At 52.8% G+C, this 20497-nt stretch overlaps 3 protein-coding genes across 3 annotated transcripts; 2 read left to right on the top strand and 1 right to left on the bottom strand.

Moving 5' to 3' along the window:
* Positions 1 to 100: 100 nt before the first annotated feature.
* Positions 101 to 8831, bottom strand: PALB2 (partner and localizer of BRCA2). The gene is made up of 13 exons (XM_065850464.2): positions 8554 to 8831; positions 8420 to 8479; positions 8257 to 8338; positions 6002 to 7897; positions 5101 to 5894; positions 4413 to 4496; positions 3992 to 4153; positions 3452 to 3537; positions 3015 to 3176; positions 2732 to 2848; positions 2281 to 2368; positions 1328 to 1476; positions 101 to 521 (listed from the first exon to the last, which is right to left on the bottom strand). The coding sequence occupies exons 1-13, from the start codon at positions 8791 to 8793 to the stop codon at positions 290 to 292; spliced, it is 4152 nt and encodes a 1383-aa protein (XP_065706536.2). The 5' UTR covers positions 8794 to 8831; the 3' UTR covers positions 101 to 289.
* DCTN5 (dynactin subunit 5) lies at positions 8697 to 13677 on the top strand. Its single transcript, XM_065850465.2, has 7 exons — positions 8697 to 8800; positions 8896 to 8964; positions 9109 to 9227; positions 9739 to 9850; positions 10435 to 10537; positions 10806 to 10897; positions 13292 to 13677. Exons 1-7 carry the CDS (start codon positions 8753 to 8755, stop codon positions 13310 to 13312), a joined length of 564 nt encoding a protein of 187 aa, XP_065706537.1. The 5' UTR covers positions 8697 to 8752; the 3' UTR covers positions 13313 to 13677.
* A 603-nt stretch (positions 13678 to 14280) lies between these two features.
* On the top strand, positions 14281 to 20407 carry PLK1 (polo like kinase 1). Its single transcript, XM_065851108.2, has 10 exons — positions 14281 to 14832; positions 15068 to 15236; positions 15336 to 15480; positions 15920 to 16013; positions 17144 to 17363; positions 17674 to 17832; positions 18033 to 18110; positions 18578 to 18732; positions 19125 to 19307; positions 19673 to 20407. Exons 1-10 carry the CDS (start codon positions 14431 to 14433, stop codon positions 19877 to 19879), a joined length of 1812 nt encoding a protein of 603 aa, XP_065707180.1. The 5' UTR covers positions 14281 to 14430; the 3' UTR covers positions 19880 to 20407.
* Positions 20408 to 20497: the final 90 nt, after the last annotated feature.

The following is a 20497-nucleotide window of genomic DNA, read 5'->3' as shown; positions in this document are numbered from 1 at the left end:
CCTGGAGTCCTGAGCTGAACCCCTGGGCACAGCTCCCCCGGAACCCCGGGCACCTCCCAGCACAGCAGCAGGTACAAAGTCATTCCAGAGCAAACCAGAGTCACTCCAAAGCAAACCAGTTTAATGTTATTGCACACAACAGCGCGCCCAGCAGCACCCACACAGATGGTTCCCACCCGAGCACAGGCGCAGCCCCGCAGAGCCCGTTACTGGCAGCCATGACGCACCTGAGCTGAAGCCACAGGCTCCACTGGAGCTGCTGGTGATGGAGCCCTCACCCCCAGCCCCGTCAGGCTGCTCCTGGCTGAGGCTGCCGGTACTGGTAGAGGCAGACGGTGCCATCCCGCTGCCCAGCCAGCAGGCAGGTGCTGCTGGTGGCCCAGCGGGCCAGGGCCCAGCTCCCTGTGGGGCCTGGGGGCAGCAGTGCCGTGCAGTGTCCCAGCAGCAGGTCCCACACCGCGATGGCGCCCGACGTCAGCACAGCGGCAGCAGAAGCGTCCTTCACATCACCCTCCAGATACCTGAGGGTGCACACACACAGGTCACGGTGTTGCAGCTTGTTTGTCAACACTGTCACACCATTTTGTGAAATGAGCTAGTTTTAAATGTAGAAAATTAATACGAAAGCTTAAGCCAGCTGTAGGAAGCCAGGTAATGTCAGATGCTGTTTCTTCAGTGCACCCGAGAACAAAGGATGTCAAGACAACCCTTCCGCAGCCTTGGTACGTACTTGAAAAATGTTCATTAAACCAAGATCTAAGCTCGCTCACGCCTGTGCACATAGGAAGCATGACCATGGGTGTGAGCGCACTGCGCGACTGAGCCTTAAAGAGCTTAGTCTTCAAAATGCAAGACTTCGGAAGGAAAAGGTCATCTGACTGCAAACAGCTGCTGAACATAAATAAACCCATCAAAGTGCTCATTAACAGCATGAAGGCTCAGAGCTCACATTTGCTGACATATCGTCAGGGGATTTTGCCTGATGAACCCAGTTATAGCACTTCCACAATCACTTTGTGGGGGAGAAAGACAAAAGCATCCAGCGTGCAGAAAACTGACACAGAGCTCTGGTGCCCAGAGCCCCTCATGTGGTGACACCAGCAGCTCCCAGGTCAGGGCACAGGCTGGCACAGGAAACGAGCAGGAAACGGCCACCACCCTCCCCTGTCCCTGCCCGCAACAGGACAAACGGCAGTGACGGCAGTGACGGCTGCGGCCTCTTGTCATGAGCAAGATGGCAAATGGATCCTTGCCAGCAGCGACTGTCCCGCAGAACCACCGAGAAGGAGTCACAAAGCCAGGACACAGAGTCCCCGGCGGTACTTGCCTTCCAGAGAGCCCGGGCGGGAGCGATGAGAACATCACCCCCGTGCTCCGGGCTGTTCTGGGGTTGAACGCGACCACACGGAATGCAGGGTTTCCACAGGACTCGCTCTCTTTGGCATGTGGATGACTTAAAACAACAAACAGAAGGCCCTGGTACACAGAGGAAAAATACATCACTAAAAACAACAGCGAGAGGGGAAAAAACCCAAAGAATTTTCCACAAATTAATTGCTACATTCTCTCTATAATCAAAGCCCCACAGACAATGATGCATTACTTTACCGAATAAAAGGAAACGGTTTATTTTCCTTATCAAATTAGATAAAAACCAAAGCAGCTGCTGACTGATAAGGGCTGATGCAATACAGCACAATGACAGCTCAGTGACCCAATGGACTCATGTACTTCTCTTTCTACCTGAAAAAGCTAAACTTCCTGTAGGGTGAAGTGACATTTAAAGTAAAATTTCTGGGCTTCATTTTTATGCCTAGGAACTTTTAAATTTAACAAGATTTCCATGCAAACCAGCGGAGCTGGAAACAGCGGCTCTCTGAGCAGCCACAGGCCAGCAAAAAATCTGCTGAGACAGATATTCTGAGGAAGTCTCCGAAGAGTCTGACTAAAACATCACTACTGGACGAGACGTTCTTGTCCCAAAAGGTTTAATGCTCACTGGAAACAATGAAATCCTTGATAAACTACACAAATCAATCTGGAATTGCAGCGCAGGGGGAAGCAAGCATCTCATTTCATTAATACACTGGAGAAAGCCAAGAGCTCAAGGTAGCTGGCATGGCTTATTCCTCCTAGTTAACCTGTTCTCCTTTAAAACACCTTCAGTGTATCTAAACAGAGCTGCTATTTCAGTCCACTCTAGAAACCCTCACCCTTTAAGTCCCCACCACAGTCAGCGCAGTCCATGCGTAAACCGCACATCATATTTCACATACGTACAGAGTCAGAATATGCTCGATGGCAGATGGAAGCTGGGTAGGAATAACCAACGTTCATCTTCTTCAGGAGCTGGCCCGTCTTCAAATTCCTGCAGTTGGTGAAAATACAAATTCTGACTGCATTTCCATCCTCTATTGGTTATTTTCTAATCACAGTTACCTCACTATGCAAGACGGATGCAGTTTTGGTTCCGCATAAACCAAACTAAGAGAAGAGGCCACAGGAAGAGATGCAATGAATATGCTTCAAAAGCAAGTGGAACTACAGCAGCATGGTTGGTTCACTGGTACCCGCTGAAAAAAAATACGGTGCTGGACTGTGGGCCCTTGGACAAGGGTCATTAACAGGCACATCAGCTGCCAACCAACACCCCTGTGCACCACCCGCCACCAGCCCTGACGGCCACCGCGTATGCCAGCAGAAATCCTTGAGCTGCAAAGGAAACACTGACCAAACAACAATGCTGTTCACTGTGGTGGTGCCGACCAAGGCGTCGCCCATTCCTTCTACTTCAGCAAAAGCTAAAACGGTTTCTTCGGGGGGCATCAAAGTCCATCCGCCCTTGCTCCTGAATAGCAGACAGCAAGTGAGAACAGGCAGTGGGATCAGTGCATGCTCTGTACTCAGCATACCTCCAGGGAGAAGAGGAACCCCACATTTTTCTACATCTAGAAGTTTCCCCACTTTTCTTCCACCTGCCACACCGAGACCCCCCCCAAAACAAGCAGACTCACCTTCCCGTCTCCGAAAGCAACGTGATTTCCATTTGCTGCTCGTGCATGGTCCTGCTGCTGCTGACCAGCCTCCTGTCCTTTAGCCCAAGAACAGCTTTTATATTTCCAGTTTTTACTAGTGATTGCTTCAATGAGTCATTCTCAGAAGATATTTGCAAGAGCCTAAATTAAGAGAAAAGCACACCTAATGACAGACGGTAGCATAACTCAAACATGCCACAGCGTATAAAAATATGCATTTGTTTAAAGTCTACCAAGTCTGGCAAGTAAGAAAGTCCTTCTGGTTGACTTTTAGAAATCCCTTCCATATTTTCCAGCTGTTAAAGCAACTGATAAATTGACACATAAGTAAGAGATAATTTCAGCCACTACACAAGAAGAGAGTTAAACTGCAGCTATTTGGGGTACAAAGTGCTAGCCAGAAACATATACAACACCTTATTTCTCCAATCTCCAAATCTCCCAATGCTATACACACGAGATTACAGGTGTCCGGCAGAGGAACGATCTGTATCACAGGAATCTAGGACAGCAAAACAGGAATTCAGTGTCACCTACAAAGTCTCTTTGACTTCATTCCCATTTTCTAGAGTGTTCCAAGTAAAATGATAGGAAGCAGAACTAATTTTCAGACCCAGCTAAAGAAGTACACTTAGATTAACAAACCCTGTTGGTATAAGAGAAAAAAACAGTGTCTCCAGGGAGCATGAGGGGAAGGAGCACAAGTCAGGGGCTGCAGCCATCATTCAGTACATGAAGTATCAAATTCCAGCAGATAACACGAGTCCATACATGCTACTGGCCTTTTCCACCAGCAGCGCTAAACATTCTCCTCTGCTGCCTGATGGAATGAAAAATTTATGCTACCTGGAGAACCGACCTTGGACCCAAGACTGCAAGCTCCTTCTATCTTGGGAACTGAGGCACTGGGCCAAGAAAGTTGCCCCAAATTCTCCAAATAAGGATTGTGTTTGTACCTCTCCAAGCTGCCATGTATGGACCTTTCCCCAGCGGTCGGGTGCCAGAGGTCTCCAGAGGGACACGGCGCTCTCTCCCGCGGTCACCACGCACAGCTCCCTGCTGCCTGCCGCCTCCCACCACACGGCGCCCACATCCACGGCGCAGCAGCTGCACGAGTCCTGCCCAAAACAGAGCAGTGATGGTTGGCTGCTGAGAAACATCTATCTGACCTGGAGGTTCAGGTTGAGAAAAACCACTGACATTCAGTGTGCTGAGAATTGCAGCATGGTTTACCACAAAGCGAAGACAGACCTGATCAAATGAGACAGCAATCTATTTTGTTCAACTTGCCATTCTGCACTTTTTGTGGCGTTTTTGTTAAACTGGGTATTAAGAGCTGCTACTGACTCAGTAAACAATTATTCAATGTTATCCCACCTTTAGCTTTGATACAAGCTGCAAGCTCTCTTCTCTCACGCCATCAAGCAGTACTGGAGTCAACTCTTCGGCTACACCTTTTTTCTGCACAAAGAAGAATGAAGATAATTCAACTTTGAAATTACATTCAGCACCTGCAAGAATGAGGCAGAAGTGTGAATGCACTCTGCATGCGGTTCCTGGAGAGCTCAGGTAGCAGCACCTCTTTTAGTACTTGCCTGTCTTTGAAAAACAAGAGATAACCAGACAGATTATTTCCTGATTTCACCTGAAAATTGTCTTTTACCACCACACCACATCTCTCAGCCTTCAGACATGAGTCACTCAGTACCCACCCTGCATGTGAGTCAGTTAATCTCCTTTATCAAATCCTAGCTGAAGATTTTCCTTAGGGTACATCAATGCAATGTGGGCACCAGAAACTTTTTGTTCATATATACAGTTCAAACAAGCATCCTGCAATGAGCATTGAGACACACATCTCTGATTTCAACAAGTAAGATTTTAAAGAATTTGTTCTTGAGGTCAGAAGACCTGGGGCAACAGATAAAAAACAAACATTTACTGAGCCAGCTAAAAGCATGCAGAGCTAGCAGCAAAGAGGTCTTTCCTATAAAATCAGGCGAGACTCTGGAAAGGGGATTTGCCCACAAAACCTCTGGTTTAGTACCCTTGGCCAGCTTGTTACCTGTTCAGGGGAAGCTCTGCAGGGTCTCTGCTGTTTGCTCTCTGGCTGCTGATGTTTCTCCACGGCCATAGCCTCATCAGATTTATTATCAGGACCTCTTTCAGCTTCTAAAGGAAACGTCGTACCTTGTTCCTCCTCTTTTCTAGCAGATCCTGCATCACGGACGTGTGAGCACAGGGGAATGGCAGAGCCTTTGCCTTCCCCATCACCCAGGCATTGGGAGGAACACGGGCTCGCCTGCAAGGCGGGCACAGAAGGCGAAAGGGGGAAGATGTCACTGCGTCCTGACGGTACCATGGCTGGGGTTGCACCCACCACCGGGAAAGCAGACGAGATCTGAGAGTCAGGCTGGGTGGGAGCAGCAGCTAAGACAGTCCCCACGGGAGTAAACAGCAATTCGTGGGTGGAAAGTTCCTTCTTGGAAGCTGGGCTTTCGAAATGAGGTAACTGAGGCAATCCAGTTTTAAAAGGCAAAATCGAATCACTTCTGAGACTTTTTTCTTCTGGATTCATTTGTGCATCTTGTGTGTGTACTGAAGCTGCACCATCTCCAGACACACTAGGAACAAAATTCTCCAAGTCATTTACAGGGGAAGATTCTAATTTCTCAAGTTTTAGTAGTCCAAATTCCTCATCCGGTAAGTGAAAGTCGCTGATCCCCAGCCTGGGGAGCAGCCACTGTAGACTGCGGAAGGAGAAGAGAGAGCCGCAAGTACTGGGGGCCACAGCAGGGAATCTGAGAGCAGCAGGACCCTCTGAGCCCACTGAACAGCTCCGTCCTCCTTTGCTTTCACCTAGACAAACACAACAAGAGAGAACATTACATCATAAAATAACCAGCAACCTGCCTTTTCAGAATCTCTCATCCCAATTAATGTTGATGTTGATACTGATTAAGTACCTTTTGGGACTCGACTGGCTCCCTGTCTCGCAGAGGAACGCAGTGAGCGCCGCAGAGGGACGTTAATCTCTAGCAGCAGCTCAGCCCCGCAGGCTCCTTGCACATCCCGATTCTTGACGTGCTCCACTGGACATTTATCAGCCCGACACACACCCAAGTTGGTTGCTGGCTCTCCTGTATGGCCGGCAAAAGTTTCATTCCCTGGGTTCTGAGAATCACTGTTCTGAAGTGGATTTTGAACCTGTTCTAAATCAGAATTCCAGCATTTGCCAAGCACTTGGCTTCCTGCAGCAGGGTCAGCACCTGCTGGCTGCACAGCACCCATCACTTCTGTCTCTCCAGATCCACAAGCTGCAGCAGCAAACAACCCTCTCTCAGCTGAAGATGATTTTTCACAGTTTTCCTTTTCGCTCTGGCACTCACTGGACGGCAGACTGCCTTCCCTCGGTGCTGTGACATCCAAACTCTCCCTCAGTTCCTGCGACACTTGATGCACAGGGGGTTTGCAGGTTGACTTCCTTCTTCCCTTTTGTTTTCTCTGCAATCGTCTCTGACCTCGATCTGTGCTGGTGACACTGTTTTGAGAAATCGATCCCCGTGAAGTGCTGCTGCCACTGGACAAGGGAAGAGATTTCTGAGGACTGCTCGAATTTGCTGGATCATTTTCTGCACCAAGAAAAGGGAATGGCACGATCTCTGACTCCATATCATTTTCAGCTCTTTCTTGGGAGGGCTGATCTGAATTTGCATCTTTTTGCTTGCACTTACTTCGCTGACTTTTCTTGCTTTTGCCCAGCTGGCTGAGAATTACAGCATCAAGGTCCACCTTCCTCTGGCAGTTAGACATGCGTCGAGTTGTCCTGACATAGTACTCAACGGGAAAGAGAAGCCCTTCAACCACTGTGCAAGAGTTCAGCGTGCTTTCGGGAGCTGCCACCTCCTCTGGATGAGAAACTTTTGACTGAATTTCAAGCTGATTTTCCGACAGCTGTTCAATATTGCCCAGAACTGTAGGAAAGGGATTTAAGCTCTTAGTGTCACTTTGATTTCCTTCATGGCTTTTGCTGTTGATAGTTATACTGTTATTTCTGTCAGCAGGTAATACTTCATGTTCTGACATGAAATCCAAGAGCCTACGTAATTCTTCCTGATCTCCACACATACTCTCACTGTGCGTTTGTTCTGTTACACTGGAGGAGTCTTTTCCTCCATCGTCACTGGTATCCAGTAAAACGGAGTCGCTGTTCTCCGAACATGACTGTGCAGGCTCCTGGTTACAACACAAGGCCACAGTCCCCGGGAACTCAGGCTGCCAGACATTGCTGCTGTCCCCCGGCGCACATGGGGACAGCTCGGGTGCTCCTGGAGGGACAAAGTCCTCACAAGTGTCTTGCACAGCTCCTACTGCTGCATCGGAAGGAGCAAAACCGTTTTCTGCTCTCTGCACAAGTGCTGGTCTGGATGCTCTTTGAGCACCTTCCTCAGTGTTTGACAGACTGCTTCGCCTGAAAACTGGTGACTGAAGCTCCTTGGTACTGGTAATTTGGTTTTTCACCATCTCACCGGTGTTGTTCAGATGCACATCACGCACCGATTCCCTTTTATCTGATGCCAGAACCTTCGTCCGTCTCCTCAGCTTCATCAAGCTTCTGGAGGTCTGAGGTTTTTTCTCCTCGGGGGCAAGCCCAGCAGTCCCACAGCACAGGTGTTCCTGGCTGCCCCGTGTGCTTCCTGCCTGCGAACCGTCCTGCGGGCTGAGCTCTTTAGTGAAGAATCCAGGAACCTGTTTAAATGTGGCAGAGGTTTTCTTTTCTGTGTCAGGATCAGAGCAGGTTTTGGTCTGTAACTGAGAGGTTCCATGTTTGTCAGCACTAGGAGATATGTTATCACTAGAACCTGTGGGAAAAAATGTCACACGTGTAAAGTACTCCCAGCAAAGTCCTGTCCAAGAAAAATACCACACAGTATAATCAGATGCCTTCGGAAGGAGCAGGATCAGAACGCAACGCAGAGCTGGCAAGAAGGAAGCAGAGATGTTATTGCAAAGCAAGGAGTGGCAGCGCGGGCAAGGGGGGGTGTGCGGGGACAGGGGATGGGCACAGCGGGGACAGGCAGCGCTGGGCTCTGTCCCGGCTCGGCCGGACGGGCCGTGGGTGCTCCTAAGGGCGATGGCGGCCGGGCCGGGACCCCCAGGCGAGGGCAAGGGGGAGCACACGACAGCTGGCGGGGCCTCCGGGCCGCCGGCCGCCTCCTACCTGCGGGGCTCCGCTCCCGCCGGTCGCCTCCCGCCGCCGCGCCCCGGCCATGGCTCCGGGCCCGCTCCGCTCGCCGCGCCCGCTGCGGACACAACACCGGGCAGGGCTGGGACCGGGGCACGGGCACCGCCCGTCCAGCCCCGACCCGGCCCGGCCCGCTCACCCGCAGCCGGCTCACGGTCTCGCTGTACTCCCGCCGCAGCAGCGCCAGCTTCTCCCGCAGCTGCAAGACACAACGCACCGGGCTGGCACCGCCGCGCCCGCTGCCCGGGACCTCGCTCTCTCCCTCCCCCGCACCTTCTCCTTCTCCACACCGCTGAGCGCCCCGCCGGCCGCCGCCTCCCCCGCCACGGCCGCCGGTCCCTCCATGGCCGCCTCCCGCGGGAAGCGCGTGTCCATGGCAACCGGGCCTCCATAGGCCGCGGCGGAAGCACTGTCTGGCGGGAGGAAGTGACGTGATGGAAGCCAGGCGTGGCTGTGCGGAAGTGGCGGCGCCATGGAGCTGAGCGAGATGCTGTACAACAAGTCCGAGTACATCGAGACGGTGCGGGGGGGACCGGAGGCACGGGGGGCGGCTGAGGGGCGGTGGCGGGGTCTGGCAGGCGGCCGCAGTGACCCAGCCCTTCTCTCTCCCCGCAGGCGTCCGGCAACAAGGTGAGCCGGCAGTCCGTGCTGTGCGGCAGCCAGAACATCGTCCTCAACGGCAAGGTAGGCGGCGGGAGCGGCTGCAGGGCCCGGGGCCGCCCCGCAGCATGCTGCTGGAGCAGCCCGAGCCCTGCAGGGGTCTGCATGACAGCTGGTAACACGGGGAGAAACCCGAGCTCGTTTATTTCTCTTTGTTTTCTTCTCCAGACAATAGTTATGAACGACTGCATCATCCGCGGTGACCTGGCAAACGTGCGGGTGGGACGGCACTGCGTGGTGAAAAGCCGCAGCGTCATTAGGCCACCCTTCAAGAAGTTCAGTAAAGGGTGAGAGGTCCTTTCCTTTAGGGAGATTGACGTTAAAATGCATATACCTAAAGAGTGTATCGGCTTGGCTGGGGTCTGTATGCAGAGGGCTGTGCTCCTTGAACAGCAATTTGCTGAAATATGTCCCTCTAAACCTGCCTTTCCCTCAAACTTTTGGCTTTTCCTTGAGGGTCAGAGTTCATGTCAGACACAGTGTGGAGAGGCTGGGGTATATTAGAACAGCCAAGTGAAGAACATGTTTTCACTTGTTCTTTGTTCACAACATCTTCCTGTTGCTCACTTGGGCCACCCTGTAGCAGAAGATGAGAAAAAACTGGTGACTGTTTAATTTTCCGTAGGAAGTCCAGAGGCTGTTAAATCTTCCTCAGTTGCTGTTTAATTTTCTTTAGTGTCAGCTTTGCCCCTGGTACCGCAGCTGGGGTGCGAGACTCTGCAGTGTGTTTGGGGGTGTGACGGTGCTGCAGATCAGTCTGTACATTGTACACTGGAACGAATCCCTCTCCCATCACAGGGTGGCATTTTTCCCTCTCCACATCGGGGATCACGTCTTCATAGAGGAGGACTGTGTTGTCAATGCAGCCCAGATCGGCTCCTACGTCCACATAGGCAAGAACTGCGTCATTGTAAGTGCTGGTTCTCACTCTTTTCTTTAAACTTTTGGGAACTCTGAAGGCTTTGTAGCAACGCTGGAAAGGTATCTGCACTGACTGGCTGGAGCAAGCACGCTCATCCCTGCTGTTCCTTTCTCCTCCTTTTCCCTCTGCACAGAAAGTGCTGCTTTTAGTTTTGCTGGTTTGTGGATAGCGACTCCCAACAATCTCGTGGCCAGTGGGAACTGTCCAGGAAGCACAGCCTTTCCACCTCTTGCCAGTGGAATTGTGCTTCTGTGCAAATAACAGAGAATAGTCAAGGTTACTGTCTGCTGAGTTAGAGAAGGCCTTGCTGGGTTACTGTGTAACTCAGTTTTGAGGTTCCAGTTTGCACTTTGACATGTGTTAATGTGCAGCTGCCTGCGCATGTGTGCAAAAAAGAAAGAAAGTGAATTCTGTTGGGAAGAGCATTCGGTCAGGGTAAAGATTTATTCCCATGATTCCTTGCACAGAATGCGTTTTGAACAGTTAAACTTGTTGAAATTTAGGTAACTTATCAGCAGTAACCAAAAGCATACAGTATTATCAGTATAAAATTTATGTAATCTCTGTTTTAGGGTCGTAGATGCGTTTTGAAAGACTGCTGCAAAATCTTAGACAACACCGTGCTACCTCCCGAAACAGTCGTCCCACCTTTCACAGTCTTCTCGGGCTGCCCAGGTATGCTCCAGCTTACTTCCCTTGCACAGAATTGTGAATAACATTGATATTCTTATTTTAAAATGAGGTTGCTATAGCAAAGTTGCCTCTTGGCATTTAGTGTTTTACGGGAGCGATTCTGCTATATTGCTCTGCATGAGAAGAGCCTTTTGCTGTTCTGTTTGTATTTACTGACAATTTAATCCAAGTCACTGCTTTGAATGTTGAATACAAGCTTATTTCTGCTTTTCCCTGCCAGAGCATTGATGGTTATACTCTTTTCTTCCAGGACTCTTCTCTGGGGAACTCCCAGAATGCACCCAGGAGCTCATGATCGACGTTACAAAGAGCTATTACCAGAAGTTCCTGCCACTCACTCAGGTCTAGTAGCCCGTTTCCCACATTCTGGAGCGGTGAAAGCAGCAGGATGCGCTGGGCAGGGAGAGGGACGTTCAGTGGCGCAGGGTTCGGCTCTGCGCACATTCCCCACACTAACACCTGGCCAAGCCATCCCTCGTCAAAGCTGCTGTGTCACGTCATTTAAACTTTGTGTGCTCATTTGAATGTAATTCACTCCATGTTGTCTGAGTTGTGCCATTAAATGTTCTGGCGCTAGGAGAGCTGATAGAACTCCGTTTAGGGCACGTTTCCTCGTTGCAGCTGGGGAACGAGGCAGAGTTGACAGCGCACGCTCTGCAGCCTCCGCCTGTCTTTCATGTCAGTTCTGTCCCTAACCCAAAGCAGGTGGGTTTCCGTTCACTAGAAGCAATCTCCATCCCAGAACAAAGTGCTGTGTGGCGTGTGTTTGTTACGGGCAGTTACTCACCAGGGTTCATTATACCTGCTGCTTCCCTCTGGACAAACACTTGCTGCTCTGTGGCCTGTGTTGAGGCAGTGGCCTCTTGCTTTCTTCCCTGTGGCCCGAGATTCTCCCCAGTCAGGACAGGGTATTGTTGATGGTCCTGGGCCTGGCTCTGGCGCTCCTGGCTGACACGCCGCTCTGTGCCTGGCCCAGCAGGACACTGCTGAGCTGCAGCTCTGACACAGACATCAGTCCTGCGCTCCCGCCTGTCACGCAGGGTGAGGATGCTCGTGGCTGGTGCATGTGCTCCCTCCTGAATATCGCAGACCTTAAAAAGCCAAAGGCCTTTGGGAACAGGATTGCATGTCGCTCACAGAATTCACTGCAGCAGAAAGGGAGTAATTAAAAGCAGAAACCAGAGATGGGTCAGAGAATGCTGCATTTGTCCCCACTTATTACCCGGTATGTATATTTGCAGAAAGCTCTTTGTTGCTTGTCTGCGTTGTAAAACTTAAGAAGGAGAAAAGAGTGAACATTTCATTTTGGGTATGTAATAGAGCAGGAATAATTCTCGCTGGGAGCAGCTCTGAACCTTGGAGATGGCCGACACTCATGTGTACCTGACTCCGTACAGACAGCTGGCTGCAGGTGGATCTGCCTGCTCCAGCTGTGTGATATTAAAACTGAGCGTTGTCCTTCTCCAGCTCTTAAAACTGGGGTTCCTGCATGTTGTAGTGTAGCAGCTGGGGGCCAGGACATGTATTTAGTGACGTAGTAGGTGAATGGCTATGAGATTAGCAGTGCTGGAGCCTTCAGCTGCTCTATGTAATACTGACACACCTTACATAGCAAACAGCTGTATGAGTACTAAAGCGTGTAGTAGCTGCTGATAATCAAATGTAAAACCCCAACTGGTTTGTTTGTATTTTTACTGTACATAAATTAAAGCCTCTTCGGTTGTTCAAGTGACTCAAGGTTGTGACTCTTCAAATCAAACTTCAGAGTAGAGCGAGGTTCCTGCCATGCCTGAGCTGCAGCCCCTTGTTCTGTGTCAGTGCATTAAAAAAGTGAAGTACAGTGTGAAACAGCTGCTTCTTTCTTCCTCTGGGCTGATGACTTTCCCCGCAAGTGATTCCAGGGGTGTTGTTTTGTAGTGGCTCTGACACAGAACATCTTTGCTTCTGTTCTTTGTGCTGAAGTGAGAACCTCGTCCAGTACAGGCTAGAAGTGCCGGCTGAGCGGCAGCTGTGTTCCTGGAGTGGGAGCGGTGGAGGCGCAGATGGAGCTGTGTTCCTGCTGCCATCCCCGTGGGATCGGGGCTGTCCCTCTGAAAGGCCCAATCTTGCCACTTTTTCTACCTACATGAAAAAGTGTTGAATGTTCTTTGTGTTTGTACCACAGGCTGCCTCCTCATTGATTCCACCTTCCCAAAACACTTAGTCCTGCTGACCAGGATCTGACCAGCTCTTGCGCGAGCCAGTTGTGGTGAGGGGCTGTAAGAGCCCTCCCCTGTCACAATCCCCAAGTTTGGGGATTTCTGCAAGGTTTCCTGCAGGTCCGATGTTTCGGTGTTTGTGCTGCCACTTGGGAGCACGACATTGTCCTGCCAGCTGGCTGTGTTTGGTGAGGAGTGGCTGTGTGTGCTGTGTTGCCATGGTGTCACTGCAAAGTTTCAACACCACATAGTTTCACCAGGGTCACTGGTTTGGTGGCCGCAGTTGGGCAGCATGGAGCTGTGTGTCCCAGAGGACGGACCGGTGGCTCCCAGGCTGAGCAGGGAGAGTTTGTGAGTGGGAGCGGGGCAGCAGCTGGAAAACCTGAGTGATGCTGCCCCACAATCACTGGAGCAATGTGGGTGTGATGCATGGAGGGACATGTGGCTGCACAGTTATGTGTTTCTTGGCCTGTTTTTCCTTTTAGCAGGCTGAGTCTATCCTTCTGCCTTAATTAAAACTCTTATTGTCTCTGTTAAGGTGGCCTCTGCCAGGGTCTAAAACCAAGTCGCCACTGAAGATCTCAAATGCTCAGCACTGTTAACACTCCTTAGATTTGACAACTTTATCCTCTTGCCTGCGGAAGCGTCCCTGTGACCTGGGCTCACCTCTGCGCCTCTGCCAGCCCTGGAAGGACGGTGTGTTGGGTTGCAGCGTGCTGTGACACCTGGCAGTGACACAACGTGTTGGCGGCTGCAGCATGCTGTGACACCCGGCAGTGTCACAGTTCTGGTGGCACCGTGGGTGTAGCGCAGTGCAGTGACCATGACGTCCCAGCAGCAGCGAGGGGAGCTGCGGGTGCCCGGGGAGCAGGGAAACCCCTCTGCCAGGAGTCTGGTACAAACACAGATCACTTCAAACACCCAGTCGCTGTGTCGCTTCGTTCATCCTGGCTGCGTCACTCCCGGCGGCTCTGAGTGGGGCAGTGTGTCTGTGGGAAGAGGGAAAAAGCCCTGAGTGGGGTCGGGGACAGCTGCGCACAGCTGGGACAGCGTCACCGGGGAGCGGGTGGGATTGCACGGGTTAACATCAGTGAAAGTGAACGGAACGGGGTCCGCACAGGAGCAGCGGTGGGAGGTGTCACAAACCGCCCCGGGACACGAACCGTCTGCGGCAGCTTCGTTTCGGAGAAAGCCCGTCACAAGCGCCGCGTGCCGTGCGCTGGGAGCCCCCGTGGGCGGGAGAACGGGCAACCGAGCGGCGGGGGCCGCGCAGGGGGTGCGGGGCTGCTGGCTGCTTGTGCCGCGGGAGCTGCGCGTGGGGACGCGGCCCCGGACACCCCGGACGCGCTCTCAGTCCCGCGGCCGCTCCCGCCTCCCGCGTGGCCGCAGCCAACGGCCGCCGGAGCACGCACCTCGCCTCTGTCCCTTTAAGCGAGGCGGGTGGGCGGGGCGCTCCCATGGTGCCCCGCGGCGGGCGGTGTGGATTTTAAATCCTCTCGGCCAATGGGGAGCGGTCGCGGGCGCGTAACGTTCCGGAGCCGCGTTTGAATCGGGCAGCGCCTGCTAGTGCCTCTTGCCGCATCCTGCCTGCGCTGCCCGCTCCTCCTGCCTGATCGGCCTCCGCAGCCTCGGCCCAGCGCAGCCCCGCTCCCCAGCACCGCAGCAGCCCGGCGCAGCATGAGCGCGGCGGGCGGGAAGGCAGTGCGGCCGGTGGCCGCGGCACGGCCGGTGGCCGCGGTGGAGCCGGTCCGGGCGGGCAGCGCGGCGGCAGCGGCGGGCGGGAAGGAGGTGCCGAAGGTGCTGACGGACCCGCGGACCCGGCGCAGCTTCGTGCGCGGGCGGTTCCTGGGCAAGGGCGGCTTCGCGCGGTGCTACGAGCTGGCGGAGGCCGAGGGCCGCGAGGTGTTCGCGGGGAAGGTGGTGCCCAAGTCGCTGCTGGTGAAGCCGCACCAGAAGGAGAAGATGTCCATGGAGATCGCTATCCACCGCAGCCTGTCCCACCGCCACGTTGTCGGCTTCCACGGCTTCTTCGAGGACAGCGACTTTGTCTACGTGGTGCTGGAGCTCTGCCGCCGCAGGGTGAGGAGCCAGGGGAACCCGCCGGGGTGGGGGGATGTTGGTGTCACCCGTTGCTGATCGTCCAGCGCTGGAACCGGCTGCCCAGGGCAGTGGTGGAGTCACTGTCCCTGGAGGGGTTGGACGGATGTGGAGATGAGGTTCTTAGGGACATGGGGTAGTGCCAGGGGTGGGGTAACGGTTGGACTCCAAGATCGAGGGTCTCTTCCAAGCAAAATGATTCTGTGATCCCTCGCAGTCGCTGCTGGAGCTGCACAAGCGGCGGAAGGCGCTGAGTGAGCCTGAGGTGCGGTACTACCTGCGCCAGACCATCCTGGGCTGCCAGTACCTGCACAACAACCGCGTCATCCACCGTGACCTCAAGTTGGGCAACCTCTTCCTCAGCGATGACATGGAGGTGAAGATCGGTAGGTGCCAGTGGTCCCACACCCTGCCAGCCCCCTGTGCTGGGGACCCCAGCCCTCCAGGGCATCTCCAGTCATGCCCCATCTCCCTGTCTCTCCCAGGTGACTTTGGCCTGGCCACCAAAGTGGAATATGATGGCGAGCGCAAGAAAACCCTGTGTGGGACTCCCAACTACATTGCCCCGGAGGTGCTAGGCAAGAAGGGGCACAGCTTTGAGGTGGACATCTGGTCCATCGGCTGTATTATGTGAGTCAAAATGCCTCTTGTGTGGCTGTGGAGACAGACGATCCCTGTGGTCCCCATCTCATCAGCCTCTCTGGGTTTCAGTGTGAGCTGAAGCTTTGGGTGTTCCACCCTGAGCTCCTGCCCTGGCTGAACCCCCAGCACATGATCCTCCCTGTGCTGTGTGCAGGCTGACCTGCCGTGCAGCGTGGCTTCTCAGGACACCTCTGCACTGCCCACACTCCCCAGCTGCACCTTTCCCCCAGAATACTAGATCCCAGCTTCATTTCCAGGGCAGGAACCAGACCCAGCACACGTAGCTGTCTGTGCTGCTGCGTGTCTGATGCCAAGTGCGTTCCCTCAGCCAGGAAAGTCCCAGGGGGTGCTTATGATGGGGTCACGTCTGCACACAAGTCCAAGTCTCTTTTGCAAAACTCATACCCTTGTGTCTGTTAACACGCAGGTACACTCTGCTGGTAGGGAAACCGCCTTTTGAAACTTCTTGTCTAAAAGATACGTATATCCGAATCAAGAAGAACGAGTACACTATTCCTAAGGTATGGAGCTTCCCATGGGTGGACCTGTTTACCCGGCGGCAGTTCTTCGTCAGCCTTCAGCTGCACCATCCTCTTCCTGGGACTCACTTGGCTCTCGCATAATGCTGAAACTGCTCTTATTGCAGTGCCATGAAGGGGATGTTTCAGTTGGTGATGGAGTGAATCTGCAAGACCAGCTTCCTCCTGGGGAGCCAGCAGGTCCCTTTCCCTGTAATCCAGCAAAGTTCTCAGCTGGACAGTTGGCACGTGGGGTTAAGTGGACACGCTCAAGTCCATGAGGTCTGGGCCAGGTGCTCAGCTCATCCCACTGCGGTTGAGTCAGTCTTGCTAAAGTCAGCCAGCTATAGGCTTTGCATGTTGCCTGGAAGTTTCTGTCAGTGGTGGCCCTTTTGCTTTCCCTAAGCTTGTGTCCTGCTTGCCTGGTGCAGCACAAGAGCTCTGCTCCAAGCAGAACTTCTCCCACATTGTATCTCCAACATATTTGCCACTTGTCAAGGTTTGATTGCAGGGTGGCAAACTGTGGCAGATGTATTGTTAATGCCCTCTATCCCCCCAGCCCCTTCCTTTCCCCTTTTCTCACTAAGGACGGGCGATCAGGAGGGAAAGAAGGACTGAGAGAAGAGTTGGAAAAACTAAATATGTTTTACTAATAAAAATAGAGAAAATAATACAAAATATACAAAAACCAATCTTTGAAGTCCTGACAACTGCTCCTGGACTGGACTCTGCAGCCAACCGGAACTGGATCAGTCTGCCACTGGGCCTCAGTTTGCAGGGACAACTCACGAGGTTCTTTCCTAATGTTTGCCATAAGGAAAAAGGGACAAGATCCTCGGGATCTCCCACTTTTATATGAAGTATGACATGAATGGGGTGGAATACTTAGTTGGTCAGTTTCAGTTCACTGCTTCTTGCACCTCTTGTGGGATGTTCATCCATCCTTATCAGCTCAGAGACCTTGCATTCCACTGCTGTATCTACTAAAACATGTATCTAATTTTCAGAAAAGTGCAGTTAGTAAGAAGACTTCAGCTGACAGGAAAATTCACTAAAAGAAAAACTTGGTTTTTAACAAAACCAGTGTGCATTGTCTCCTGACCCATCTCTAAACTTTGATGTCTCCTCTTTAGCACATCAACCCTGTAGCTGCTAACCTCATCCAGAAGATGCTGAGGTCTGACCCTGCCACGCGCCCGACCATCAGCGAGTTGCTGAATGACGAGTTCTTCACGTCGGGATACATCCCCAGCCGCTTGCCCACCAGCTGCCTCACCATCGCACCGAGATTTTCCATTGCTCCCAGTGGACTGGAACAGAATGGGCGAAAGCCGCTGACTGCTCTCAACAAAGGTATGAGCAGATGTCTGGGGTGAGGCCCGGTGGGTGGGAGCCTCCCTGGCCTCCAACAGAGCCCACAACCAGCCATGGGGAGCGTGGTGCTCCCTCCCCTCACAGTTCTTAGGGAAACCTGGAGCATTTTGTGAGTGAGAGGACTCTCCTTGCTCTCTGCCCAATATCAAAGCAGGGAGGAAGCACCAGCACTAGCTTTAGCTATATGGTATGTAACATGTTTCCTATAGCTAGGGTAGAATGTGAATCTGGTGCCTTTAGACACCTGCTCCCTGGGCATCCCTTCACACTCTTCTCTTTCCTGACCCAGGACCGGACAGCCCTGCGCTGGAGAACCTTCCAGAGAAGGAAGATGTAGCCGGGCTGCGGGAGCTGGGGGATGCTGTGGACTGTCACTTGGCTGACATGCTGCAGCAGCTGACAGTGGTGACCTCAGCTAAGCCCTCCGAGAGAGTAGCAGTGAGACAAGGTGAGGCTGGGGACAGCCCTGCAGGCACCTCCTGCTGTGTAACTTGCTTCTCTGTCACTGTAGCATCGTTGTCTGTAGTGAGAGGCTGGAAGGCTGAGAAGCAATGGAGTAGCTACTTACCTTTCTTTTGGCCTTGCTTGCTTGCTGGGGTGCACAGGATGCTGTGCAATGTATTCTAACCAACTCCTTTCCTTTTGCAGAAGAAGCTGAAGACCCAGCATGCATTCCCATCTTCTGGGTTAGCAAATGGGTGGACTACTCAGATAAATATGGCCTAGGTAAATCACATGGGGGCAATACTGCAGCCTCTTAGAGTTTCTGAAGAGGGTGGGGGAGGCTCAGATTTGGGTGTTGCATAGGTCTGGTTCTTTAATTGCATATTCCAGTGTGTGTGGGCAAGATCACCACCAGGAACAGTACCCAGTGAATGTTACCAGACATCACCCCTGGCCGCTTTAAGGTGCAGAACAGCGCCTGCTGCCCTCGCCCCGCAGCGAGCACCTGTACCCACCGCAACCCTTAAAGCTGCTGCTGCAGCAGGAGATGCAACAAGGGAGGGTGACAAACCCAAAGGAGAAAAAGTGTCACACAGGCCCCCACAGAGAGGAGACTCTTGAGACCTGGCAGGGACATGGAGGGGGTGGCTGTTGGGGAACCTGCAGATGACACAACCTTCCGCAGTTGTACTTCACACAACTGGTGGTCCTGTGTATTTGGAGGCCTAACAGACTCCTTTGTGAACCAGGTTACCAGCTGTGTGACAACAGCGTTGGTGTTCTCTTCAACGACTCTACTCGTCTCATTATGTACAACGATGGGGATAACCTGCAGTACATCGAGCAGAACAGCACCGAGTCCTACTTCACTGTGCGCTCCTACCCCTCAGCCTTGAACAAGAAGGTTGGTCCTGGGGCCAGGAGCACTTGCCTGGGGGGCACTTCAGTGAGGCTGCTGCCAGCATGTTGGGGTTTGCTAGCAGGGTGGGTTCTGGGAAGAAACACCTGTGACTTGGGGCCCCGAGGGCAGACACCAGCAGCTCTGACTGTTTCTAGTTGCTATCTGAAGCTCATTTAGGAGCATCTTCACAGAATTAAGTGCTCACAAGCTTTGCATGTGCTAAAGTGTTCAGTGAAGCAAATCTTAAGTATCACAGATCAAATTAACTTTGAGTGTGAGAATTTGCACAGGTTTTGCAGTGACCCCTCAAGCTCTGGAAGCTGTAAAGATGCTCTGGGCTGGCTGAAGCCCTGCCCTCCCCAGGTTGCTCTGCTCACAGTCTCTCCCCTCCGCAGGTAACACTACTGAAATACTTCCGGAACTACATGAGCGAGCACTTGCTGAAGGCGGGTGCCAACATCACACCACGGGAAGGAGATGAGCTGGCACGTCTGCCCTACCTGTGCACATGGTTTCGGACCCGCAGCGCCATCGTCCTGCACCTCAGCAATGGCACCGTGCAGATCAACTTCTTCCAGGTGAGCCTGCTGCTCTGTTCTCCAGGGCCACAGCTCCAGTGGCTGCGGGATTCCGGCTGTGCCAGGGGCAGCAGGAGGGGACTACCTGAGCCAAAACTGCCCGGTGAACCCAGCACTGGGAGACCCCTCGCTCACCTCCCTGGCACTTAAACCACCTGGATGCTCTTCATGAAGGTGCTGTCCCTGTTAGCAGGAGGGAGATGCTGTGCAGGTGCTGCCATCTTGAGCTGGCTGGGCAGGTCGATCCGCCTCCCTTTGGTGCAGTGGGGTGCTTGCTCAGCACGCTGCTGGGATGATTTATCCTGAGAAAACGCAGTCCCTGAGGAGCAGGGCACTCAGAGTGACCGTGTGCTCTCTCCCTGCAGGACCACACCAAGGTCATCCTGTGCCCTCTCATGGCTGCTGTCTCGTACATCGATGAGAACCGGGACTTCCGCACATACAAGCTGAGCCTCATTGAGGAACACGGGTGCTGCAAGGAACTGGCCAGCCGGCTTCGCTATGCTCGCACCATGGTGGAGAAGCTCCTCAGTTCAAAGTCTGGCTCAGCCCGTGTGAAGCCATCCGCTTAGACTTTGTTCTCCACGGACTCCACATCTGTGCCAAACTGTTCCAGCTGTGGAGGCGAAGGTCTGGCAGCATTGCTGCTCGCACGGTCACCTCCTGTCACACAGCTGGGCTCCCACTCCGGGTACACTCTGGTTGCCACAAGGAAGCCCCCAATGGTGGGGATAGTGTTGTTCATTCTGACTGGTATCCAAAGAGGTTTCTTGCTCTCTGTTCCTAATAGCCTATTTTTTAATTGCATACCTAGTCTTTTTTCTAATTTCCCAAAGCCTGACTTGGAAAACAGCCCTCCTGCATGAAGCTCCTGGGCCTTGAGATAACAAAGCATGGGGAGAGCGCAACTATCATGTAAGTTATTTGTACATGTCTGTGCCGATGCTCTAAGCTTTTGTCTCTTTTAGAAATTCCAGTAAGATATTTAATATGACCAGGGTGAGACTGAGCAGTCAGCCTTTTAATACTGAAATTAATCTACAAGAAACCTAAACTTTTGTATGTTATATAACTTGATTAAAGACTGTTTTTCTGCAGCATTCCAGCCTCTTGTGCTTGTCTTTACCTTGCTGTGATGGCAAGAGCAGCACTTTGCCTCAGCTGCCACTCAAATGGAGCGCAGTCCGAGC

Source organism: Patagioenas fasciata, chromosome 15, assembly GCF_037038585.1.
Source record: "Patagioenas fasciata isolate bPatFas1 chromosome 15, bPatFas1.hap1, whole genome shotgun sequence".
NCBI lineage: Eukaryota > Metazoa > Chordata > Aves > Columbiformes > Columbidae > Patagioenas > Patagioenas fasciata.
This window is presented reverse-complemented; position numbering and strand designations above follow the sequence as displayed.

Bases quoted from the DNA above. Each gene is read 5' to 3' on its own strand.
- DCTN5 (XM_065850465.2), top strand. From the start codon at position 8,753: ATGGAGCTGAGCGAGATGCTGTACAACAAGTCCGAGTACATCGAGACG. The intron at 8,801-8,895 runs GTGCGGGGGGGA...CTCTCCCCGCAG, and splicing joins AGTCCGAGTACATCGAGACG to GCGTCCGGCAACAAGGTGAG. The intron at 10,898-13,291 runs GTCTAGTAGCCC...GTCTCTGTTAAG, and splicing joins AGTTCCTGCCACTCACTCAG to GTGGCCTCTGCCAGGGTCTA.
- PALB2 (XM_065850464.2), bottom strand. From the start codon at position 8,793: ATGTACTCGGACTTGTTGTACAGCATCTCGCTCAGCTCCATGGCGCCG. The intron at 4,497-5,100 runs GTAACAAGCTGG...TTCTTTGTGCAG, and splicing joins GCAGAGCTTCCCCTGAACAG to AAAAAAGGTGTAGCCGAAGA. The intron at 3,538-3,991 runs GTACAAACACAA...TTGCTGTCCTAG, and splicing joins ATACATGGCAGCTTGGAGAG to ATTCCTGTGATACAGATCGT.
- PLK1 (XM_065851108.2), top strand. From the start codon at position 14,431: ATGAGCGCGGCGGGCGGGAAGGCAGTGCGGCCGGTGGCCGCGGCACGG. The intron at 16,014-17,143 runs GTATGGAGCTTC...TCTCCTCTTTAG, and splicing joins ACGAGTACACTATTCCTAAG to CACATCAACCCTGTAGCTGC. The intron at 18,111-18,577 runs GTAAATCACATG...TTTGTGAACCAG, and splicing joins CTCAGATAAATATGGCCTAG to GTTACCAGCTGTGTGACAAC.